At 56.2% G+C, this 10,279-nt stretch overlaps 1 protein-coding gene and 1 non-coding gene across 2 annotated transcripts in view; one reads left to right on the top strand and one right to left on the bottom strand.

Moving 5' to 3' along the window:
• Nucleotides 1–5,108: 5,108 nt before the first annotated feature.
• Nucleotides 5,109–7,741, bottom strand: LOC136420301 (basic proline-rich protein-like). The gene is made up of 2 exons (XM_066407149.1): nt 5,864–7,741; nt 5,109–5,603 (listed from the first exon to the last, which is right to left on the bottom strand). Exons 1-2 carry the CDS (start codon nt 7,739–7,741, stop codon nt 5,109–5,111), a joined length of 2,373 nt encoding a protein of 790 aa, XP_066263246.1.
• Nucleotides 7,742–9,148: 1,407 nt separating this feature from the next.
• LOC136421292 (small subunit ribosomal RNA) overlaps nt 9,149–10,279 on the top strand; it is a 1,816-nt gene continuing 685 nt past the window's right edge. The window contains exon 1 of the ribosomal RNA XR_010753420.1: nt 9,149–10,279. This exon is cut by the window's right edge and continues 685 nt beyond it. This is a non-coding gene — a ribosomal RNA (small subunit ribosomal RNA).

Here is a 10,279-nt window from a genome sequence, read left to right on the forward strand (position 1 = left end):
CAACCAGCAGACACATACACACCATTAGACGACGCATTTGACCATGATACAGCACATAGAACACACCAGTTTCAGATTACCATCCAGAAGATTAACAACTTGCAGACGACACACGAGACGCCCCTACAGATGAAACATTGCAGAATAACACAGACAGAATGAACTAAGTTGTGAGGCAGAGTGCCAGGCGGCGTTTACTTCGAGGACTGAGAAGATTGAGACAAATTCTTATGCGGCCTTTTTTGTGCTGTGTAAACACTTATCGCTGCAACAAACAAACATTGAATCATTGGAGCTGCGAAAAAGTGAGACTCTGGCAATTTGATACAAAGAACTCCAAATGGTTAGTCCGACTGACGGTGCTTAGGGCTTCTTAGCAGGCCCACAACGACGAGCGGGAAATTTTTTCACACGTAGGCGGCTGCATGAACGATGGCTAACAAAAGTCGGGTATTTACTTTTTAACCTCCTCCGAGGTTATGATTTCACTGGTCGTTGTATGTCCCTCTTTTTATTGACAGGCCATTTTATGCAGTTTCCGGTGAGAGTTCATCGTTTTCATCACGAACTCTCTATAATTAGTATTTTTGCACAGATTGAACTAGTTTTAAATCTAACGCCATGTCCAAGTATTTGCAAAATGGATAAGGGAGGATTTTTGAGACCTTTTTATCGCTGGGTATGGCACTATATAGTTTTGCCTGGTTTTGCCTAAAGATTTGTCTGATTACGGTAAGGCCTGCTCTATCACAACGCCCTCTCAACTCACGCGACAAAAAAACAACAACAGGGGGGCAGTACTAAGTAATTTTTGAAATAAATCATTAACACGTAGAAAAATACATGTAACATACATATAATGTAATGAAAAAGACCTCTCCACCGATCCGTATTAAACCTTGTCATACACCGCCCCTTCCAAGCCAAACCGCTCTGTCCCGGTCACCACCCCTTCTGCACTGGACTCCATCACCGTTCCTTGCTACCCCAGCTCACACACCGTCCCTTCTTAGCCTACCTCACAGTTCTTTGATAACACCGATCCTCCCAAGCCATACGTCCCCCTCCGTGATCACCCCCTCTGGTCATCACAGACTTACCCCCCCCACCCTTCCAGTACGCCCCTCTCTCTTCCGACTGAAATCAACGCCGACCCCACCACTTTGCACCCAGGTCCAATATATATTTCTCCATCCGCCTTGTTTTTTATCTTTTTATTTCCTGATTTCTGTTCCCGGGTTCTCAGTCCCGATTATCAATCCTCATCAAAATGTTAAAACAATAAAAAAACTGAAAAATATCAGCAATTGGGGAACTGGAAAATTTTTATTACAATTTTTTAATTGATATATTTACTTGTTCTCTCTGCCCTTTTCTACTAGAGAGTGATTCCAAGTTCTTTTATTAATGTGCCGGAAGGGAGGAGCAATGATTACTCCAAAGATACACATGCTGGAGTGGAGCAACATATCATCCCTTTTGTACGAAAATGAGGGTTTGGCTTAGGTTTCTTTGATTCCTTGTATCTCAATCATTTTGTGTAAGTTTTAGGTAAAGCTAACAGATGTGTATATTTTGTTTTTTTCCTGCATTTCTTTAAGAGCGACCCTTGTAAATGTACCAATAAAGTTGAAAGGGACCACTGCAGTGAGGCTGGACATCTTTAACCACCATGCCGCGGGGTGCGATGTCTGGGCCTATGGTAGGTCAGATGTTTTTCATACCTAAACACAAATACGGACTATCAAAACTTGAGCTGAATCGTGTCCGGAAACCTTGTTGGTATATACTGAAATAGATAACGTTTTACTCTGGCTACGAACTGGATTGTAACAACAATCATTCAGTCTCATTGGGCTGCAGTTTGATGGGACGCATTTTCAATTGATGGCGTGCGGATGTCATCTTTGAAATACAGAAACATCCACCAAAAGGAAAAGTACCGTACACAAAAAGTTGCACAAAGACATCTGTAGCGACGAGCGAAACAGTTAAACCTTCCTCTTCAGTATCCGTCAAACACTTCCATTGTGCCGGTCCGATTTCTTTAGACTTTTCAAAGTGTATCTTCTGCCAAAAGCAAACACACAAGAAAGTGAATGATCTCATCAATGTGTCAACATTTGAATCATGTCAACGTATTGTAGAAGCTGATCGTGTCAAGGAGGACGAGGAATTATTTCGTATCCTCGGAGGTGTTAACAACGACCTAATCGCTACCGAAACGAACTACCATAAGGCTTGTCAGGCATCTTACATAAGTAAGTCAAATCTTAAGGTCACGTCAAGGAAAGGCAGTGACTGGCCTTTGGAGACGCTACAAACATGTCCTGGGACAAAACATATAGCAGGCAACAATGGTTATCAAACACGACCAGAAAAAAAAAATGCTTAGAAAAAACGCTTCTTGTATTAAATGTTCAGCACGATGAATGGCTTGAAACTGTTAAGTATTTAATAATTAGATATTTGTCAATATTGTATATAGACGTCAATGTATTCATTAAAACATTTATGTACATGTATATTCTGTATCATGATGATGTGTTCCTGTCATGTTTTTGAATGGACCACAAGAAGAGTAGCTGTTAAGCTCATTGTGGATCCTATTAAACTAAACTAAAGAGGAAGGGAGGTCACGAGCAAAAATACTGTTTTTCGCCGCTCACAAGAAAGGTTTTGGCAGTGACAACAGAAAAGGAAGCGAAGGCCGGATGGACCACGGCCGGATGAACGACATTTCCTGCAATTAAGCTTCTGAAACCATTCTCAAGACGGATAATCATGATCCATGACGAAGTTAGAGAATGCATGTATATCTTTCCTTTGATTTAACAGTTAACTGGTAAATCCAGCTACCGTAGCCCTCTGATAAATCAAATCGCTCCTGTCAATGTTCCTGTACACTGTGTCGCCAAATTTTCTAACTAACTATTCCGTTGCCGTTCGAAGTAGGACGTTCCTGATATTGAGATTTATCTGATCCCTAGATGGCAGTGTAAGACAGCTAAGGGTATTTGCAGCAGGAGATTATGCACTCCTCTGCCTCTGACTCTCTGAAGACTGTGCTGAGAACACAGATTAAATCAGTAAATGTATATCTATAACATACAGGAATGTTTTGATATTTTCTACCCAAAAGTAATGTGCTGAAAACCTAATGTAGGCTACTTCTTGTGGTATTGGAAAAAATCAGTGATTCAAGTACACATGTGATGAAAAGTTTTATGTCGATTGGAACAAATGTTATTGTTGTGTAGATTGACATAGAAATTTGATACACTATTTTGTGTGTCTTCATGTATAATAGACGGTTTCCAATTAGTGCCTTGATTATCGATCTAAGTGTAAAGAGAGCCAAATAAGTACAGGTACATGAAAGACATGCAGGCAGAAATTGTTGATTCAAGAATCGACTCTAGCAAGGTGATGAGCAGATCACAGCCCATAGCATATATTGACCCAAGGAGGCTTAGTTCCAAACACCCACTTGTCTTAACACTTTGCCGGTCGGTACGAAAAAAGGCGAACACCGGCCAAACTACGGCGTAGCCCGGAGTTAACGCCATTGAGAATTGGCGGCCGGTTCCCAAGGCGCGGCGGCGGTTCAAGGCCGGGCGGCGCCGGCGTTGGCCGTCATGGTCCGCGGTAGGTCCGTCGCCACCGGCGAGCAGGCACCGTTCCATCTGCGGACGGGCCCAGGGCCCGTAAAGCACTTGGTTGGCACCGAGTCGCTCCGATGACTTGCAAGTACTTCCGATACACTATGTCTTAAGCGTTGTCGGGCCGTTCCCGCCGCCGAGGCGGCGGTTCAAGGCCGAGCGGCGCCGGCGTTGGCCGTCATGGTCCGCGGTAGGTCCGTCGCCACCGGCGAGCAGGCACCGTTCCATCTGCGGACGGGCCCAGGGCCCGTAAAGCACTTGGTTGGCACCGAGTCGCTCCGATGACTTGCAAGTACTTCCGATACACTATGTCTTAAGCGTTGTCGGGCCGTTCCCGCCGCCGAGGCGGCGGTTCAAGGCCGAGCGGCGCCGGCGTTGGCCGTCATGGTCCGCGGTAGGTCCGTCGCCACCGGCGAGCAGGCACCGTTCCATCTGCGGACGGGCCCAGGGCCCGTAAAGCACTTGGTTGGCACCGAGTCACTCCGATGACTTGCAAGTACTTCCGATACACTATGTCTTAAGCGTTGTCGGGCCGTTCCCGCCGCCGAGGCGGCGGTTCAAGGCCGAGCGGCGCCGGCGTTGGCCGTCATGGTCCGCGGTAGGTCCGTCACCACCGGCGAGCAGGCACCGTTCCATCTGCGGACGGGCCCAGGGCCCGTAAAGCACTTGGTTGGCACCGAGTCACTCCGATGACTTGCAAGTACTTCCGATACACTATGTCTTAAGCGTTGTCGGGCCGTTCCCGCCGCCGAGGCGGCGGTTCAAGGCCGAGCGGCGCCGGCGTTGGCCGTCATGGTCCGCGGTAGGTCCGTCGCCACCGGCGAGCAGGCACCGTTCCATCTGCGGACGGGCCCAGGGCCCGTAAAGCACTTGGTTGGCACCGAGTCACTCCGATGACTTGCAAGTACTTCCGATACACTATGTCTTAAGCGTTGTCGGGCCGTTCCCGCCGCCGAGGCGGCGGTTCAAGGCCGAGCGGCGCCGGCGTTGGCCGTCATGGTCCGCGGTAGGTCCGTCACCACCGGCGAGCAGGCACCGTTCCATCTGCGGACGGGCCCAGGGCCCGTAAAGCACTTGGTTGGCACCGAGTCACTCCGATGACTTGCAAGTACTTCCGATACACTATGTCTTAAGCGTTGTCGGGCCGTTCCCGCCGCCGAGGCGGCGGTTCAAGGCCGAGCGGCGCCGGCGTTGGCCGTCATGGTCCGCGGTAGGTCCGTCGCCACCGGCGAGCAGGCACCGTTCCATCTGCGGACGGGCCCAGGGCCCGTAAAGCACTTGGTTGGCACCGAGTCACTCCGATGACTTGCAAGTACTTCCGATACACTATGTCTTAACTATTAGCTATGTCTTAACCATTGGGCGGCCGCTTCCCAAGCCCGTTACGGCCGCCAGAAGCCATCGGGCGGACCGCGTTTGGGTTTTCCTTGCTCCTGAGACCGCCTGCTACACGATGGCATGCGACTTTCCGGCCTCCCCCGACTTTCGGATTTCGCCAGGGTGTCTGACCAGGTCGTAGGACGCTGATCCTACCTTGAGAAGAGTGGTCGTTTTTTGACTAGGCAACTCTTCCGGAGTCCGTAACGGACGGCGGCTGGGGCCTAGTGAGTCCGGGAGGGTGCGGATGGAGCCGGCGTGGCACGGGTAAGACCCCTGCGTGGTGAAAAGACGGGGTCGTTCGGTGACTTTGCCCGCCAGGCAGCTCCAACGGGCTTGGCACCGGGCGCCGGGGCGGGTGTCGGCGGGGGGCGTGAGCGCCCTACCCCGCCCGACTTCGACCGCCCTGGAGGAAGCCCCGGGCCCGCCAGGCGAGCGAGCAGGACCCGTCTGGTGTGGGGCGGGGCCCGGAGCGGCGGGGGTGGAGCGGGCGGCCGAGCAACGGGGTCGACCGGGACGGGTCTCCCCTCGCCGGCGGGGGCAGTCGCCCGTTGCCCCCGAAGCCTACCCCGTGGCCGACTTGCGGTGGTTTTTCAAAAAATTGCTCTGTAGGGTGTCTGACCATGTTGTGGGTCGCTCAACCTACCTTGAGAGAGTGGTCGTTTTTTGACTAGCTCGGGCTTTAACGAGCGACGTCTGTGACCCAGTCGGGCAGACGGTGAGGTTTTTCCTGCTTATGAACGGGAAGGTTATCGACAAGGAGAACGGTCGGGTCGGGCCGGAAAGGGACGACGAGGGTTTCTACTGCGAGGAGGCCTTCCCACGTCCGCCGGGCCCTGGCCTGCGGCCCGTTCTGGCGTGGCTACGGGCTCGGCTAGCGTTGCCGGGCCCTTCCGTATCGGTGCACGGCGCCTTGCCGGACCTGGCCGGGGAGGGACGGAGAAGGTTCGTTGCGAGGGGACCTTCCTAACCTCCGCCGGGCCAACGCCGGCGGCCCGTGCTGGCGTGGCTACGGGCTCGGCTAGCGTTGCCGGGCCCTTCCGTATCGGTGCACGGCGCCTTGCCGGACCTGGCCGGGGAGGGACGGAGAAGGTTCGTTGCGAGGGGACCTTCCTAACCTCCGCCGGGCCAACGCCGGCGGCCCGTGCTGGCGTGGCTACGGGCTCGGCTAGCGTTGCCGGGCCCTTCCGTATCGGTGCACGGCGCATTGCCGGACCTGGCCGGGGAGGGACGGAGAAGGTTCGTTGCGAGGGGACCTTCCTAACCTCCGTCGGGCCAAGGCCGGCGGCCCGTGCTGGCGTGGCTACGGGCTCGGCTAGCGTTGCCGGGCCCTTCCGAATCGGTGCACGGCGCTTTGCCGGACCTGGCCGGGGAGGGACGGAGAAGGTTCGTTGCGAGGGGACCTTCCTAACCTCCGCCGGGCCAAGGCCGGCGGCCCGTGCTGGCGTGGTTACGGGCTCGGCTAGCGTTGCCGGGCCCTTCCGAATCGGTGCACGGCGCTTTGCCGGACCTGGCCGGGGAGGGACGGAGAAGGTTCGTTGCGAGGGGACCTTCCTAACCTCCGCCGGGCCAACGCCGGCGGCCCGTGCTGGCGTGGCTACGGGCTCGGCTAGCGTTGCCGGGCCCTTCCGTATCGGTGCACGGCGCCTTGCCGGACCTGGCCGGGGAGGGACGGAGAAGGTTCGTTGCGAGGGGACCTTCCTAACCTCCGTCGGGCCAAGGCCGGCGGCCCGTGCTGGCGTGGCTACGGGCTCGGCTAGCGTTGCCGGGCCCTTCCGTATCGGTGCACGGCGCCTTGCCGGACCTGGCCGGGGAGGGACGGAGAAGGTTCGTTGCGAGGGGACCTTCCTAACCTCCGCCGGGCCAACGCCGGCGGCCCGTGCTGGCGTGGCTACGGGCTCGGCTAGCGTTGCCGGGCCCTTCCGTATCGGTGCACGGCGCCTTGCCGGACCTGGCCGGGGAGGGACGGAGAAGGTTCGTTGCGAGGGGACCTTCCTAACCTCCGCCGGGCCAACGCCGGCGGCCCGTGCTGGCGTGGCTACGGGCTCGGCTAGCGTTGCCGGGCCCTTCCGTATCGGTGCACGGCGCCTTGCCGGACCTGGCCGGGGAGGGACGGAGAAGGTTCGTTGCGAGGGGACCTTCCTAACCTCCGCCGGGCCAACGCCGGCGGCCCGTGCTGGCGTGGCTACGGGCTCGGCTAGCGTTGCCGGGCCCTTCCGAATCGGTGCACGGCGCATTGCCGGACCTGGCCGGGGAGGGACGGAGAAGGTTCGTTGCGAGGGGACCTTCCTAACCTCCGTCGGGCCAAGGCCGGCGGCCCGTGCTGGCGTGGCTACGGGCTCGGCTAGCGTTGCCGGGCCCTTCCGAATCGGTGCACGGCGCTTTGCCGGACCTGGCCGGGGAGGGACGGAGAAGGTTCGTTGCGAGGGGACCTTCCTAACCTCCGCCGGGCCAAGGCCGGCGGCCCGTGCTGGCGTGGTTACGGGCTCGGCTAGCGTTGCCGGGCCCTTCCGTATCGGTGCACGGCGCCTTGCCGGACCTGGCCGGGGAGGGACGGAGAAGGTTCGTTGCGAGGGGACCTTCCTAACCTCCGCCGGGCCAAGGCCGGCGGCCCGTGCTGGCGTGGCTACGGGCTCGGCTAGCGTTGCCGGGCCCTTCCGAATCGGTGCACGGCGCCTTGCCGGACCTGGCCGGGGAGCCATACGGCGAGGAAAGCTTAGCACCGACCCCTCGGAGCTGCATTGCAGCCACGGTCTTCGATCTGATTTGTCAAAGCGCGGTTGGTTAGTGCAAGTGCACGGGGACCCGTTCCCAAGGCCCAGTAAACCTTCTGACACATACTGCTGTGTTGGTTCACGTCCAAGCGCGGATGGTTGCAATACTCTCACTACTCTCAATAACGGTCTTTCTATGGATTGAACCTATACGCCGATAGGCGGGGAAAGGGGGAACATTGTCGGTTCTTCCGATTCTTTTCTTTATTCTATATCATGTTGTATTCTTTTTTTTTACCGACATTGGTGTGGTATCGCGCGGGCCATGCAGCCCTGTACCTCGGAAGATCTTGGATGTTGTGGCTATGTGGTTAGTAATGGCAATTTTGAGGTTATTCCGATGTACACCGTGCAATGCATTACGTGTGTACTGGTAACTATGAGGTACGGTCTTTCCGATGTTGTGGCTATTTGGTATTATTTTTTGAGGTTATTCCGATGTACACCGTGCAATGCATTACGTGTGTACTGGTATTTCCGATGTTGTGGCTATGTGGTAAGTAATGGCAACTGGTAACTCCGATATTGCCTCGCCACGAAGTTGTCCGTGGTGACCGGACGGTGCCTGCCAGGCCGTGGGGGCGGCCGCCTTTTGCCACCGATCACTACCCCGTGGCCGACTTCCGTTGGTTTTTATAAAAAGTGCTCTGTAGGGTGTCTGACCATGTCGTAGGTCGCTCAACCTACCTTGAGAGAGTGGTCGTTTTTTGACTAGCTCGGGAATCGACGGCGAGCAATCGCACACTCTCTCGCCAGTCGATTTGCTACCCCGCCGACCAGGCTGCCACTCCCCGCGAGGGCAGCCAGAGGTCGCAACCGGCTTGGAAGGCGTCCGCTCCTCCGCTCCTGCGGGCGAGGACGGGCGTGCCGACGGGCGTCCGGAACCAGCGCCGGGACAGGCCCTCCGCGGAGGGCAGTCCGGGTCCCGCTGCTCGAGGCGAGCGAGCGGCAGACCCAACGGCGACGGCTCGCCCCTTCCGTCTGCGTGCGAGTACGCCTTGCGGACTCGGCGGTTCGAGACCCGGCCGTCCGCCTTGCCGGCGGATGCGTCCGGTCGTGAGAGTGCGGGACCGTTCCTGACGGGACGGTTCGGGCGTTTACGGGAAGCAACGGTCAGGTGTGGCCGGGAGTTCTGCGCTCAGGCTCCCGAGGGTTCGCGGCCATCTCCACGGCGCGTTCCCACCTCACGGCAGCGACGGACTCGGCGGCGCTCGGCGCTCCGGTCGAGCGGGACCGTGTGGCAGCGGCGGCAGTGCGGGTCTTCTCGCGCTGCCCCGCGGCCGCGGCGGTCCTCTCCCGGCGGCGACCGCTCTTTCGCCGCCACGGCGTCCTCGCTACCTGGTTGATCCTGCCAGTAGTCATATGCTTGTCTCAAAGATTAAGCCATGCACGTGCAAGTTTAAACTGTCACAGTGAAACTGCGAATGGCTCATTAAATCAGTTATGGTTCCTTTGATCGCCACATCCTACATGGATAACTGTGGTAATTCTAGAGCTAATACATGCGGAAGAAGCGCCGACCTCACGGTCTGGCGTGCATTTATCAGACCAAGACCGACCCGGGGTTCGCCCCGGTCCCTTTGGTGACTCTGGATAACCCAGCCGATCGCACGGTCTTCGCACCGGCGACAGATCATTCGAATGTCTGCCCTATCAACTTTCGATGGTAGGTTCTGTGCCTACCATGGTGGCAACGGGTGACGGGGAATCAGGGTTCGGTTCCGGAGAGGGAGCCTGAGAAACGGCTACCACATCCAAGGAAGGCAGCAGGCGCGCAAATTACCCACTCCCGACTCGGGGAGGTAGTGACGAAAAATAACAATACGGGACTCTTTCGAGGCCCCGTAATTGGAATGGGTACACTTTAAATCCTTTAACGAGGATCTATTGGAGGGCAAGTCTGGTGCCAGCAGCCGCGGTAATTCCAGCTCCAATAGCGTATATTAAAGTTGTTGCGGTTAAAAAGCTCGTAGTTGGATCTTGGGACCGGGCTTGCGGTCCGCCGCGAGGCGTGTCACTGCTCGTCCCGGCCCTCCCCGCCGGATTCTCCTTGGTGCTCTTAACTGAGTGCCTCGGGGTGCCGGAGCGTTTACTTTGAAAAAATTAGAGTGTTCAAAGCAGGCCTGGCGCCTGAATAGTGGTGCATGGAATAATGGAATAGGACCTCGGTTCTATTTCGTTGGTTTTCGGAACGTGAGGTAATGATCAAGAGGGACGGACGGGGGCATTCGTATTGCGGCGGGAGAGGTGAAATTCTTGGATCGCCGCAAGACGAACCACTGCGAAAGCATTTGCCAAGAATGTTTTCATTGATCAAGAACGAAAGTTGTGGGCGCGAAGGCGATCAGATACCGCCCTAGTCACAACCATAAACGATGCCAACCAGCGATCCGCCGGCGTTACTTCGATGACCCGATGGGCAGCTCCCGGGAAACCTGAGTTTTCGGGTTCCGGGGGAAGTATGGT

The sequence above is a fragment of the Branchiostoma lanceolatum genome, chromosome 15 (assembly GCF_035083965.1).
Source record: "Branchiostoma lanceolatum isolate klBraLanc5 chromosome 15, klBraLanc5.hap2, whole genome shotgun sequence".
Classification (NCBI taxonomy): domain Eukaryota; kingdom Metazoa; phylum Chordata; class Leptocardii; order Amphioxiformes; family Branchiostomatidae; genus Branchiostoma; species Branchiostoma lanceolatum.

Bases quoted from the DNA above. Each gene is read 5' to 3' on its own strand.
- LOC136420301 (XM_066407149.1), bottom strand. From the start codon at position 7,741: ATGGCTCCCCGGCCAGGTCCGGCAAGGCGCCGTGCACCGATTCGGAAG. The intron at 5,604-5,863 runs GTGGGAAGGCCT...GCCACGGGGTAG, and splicing joins CAGGCCAGGGCCCGGCGGAC to GCTTCGGGGGCAACGGGCGA.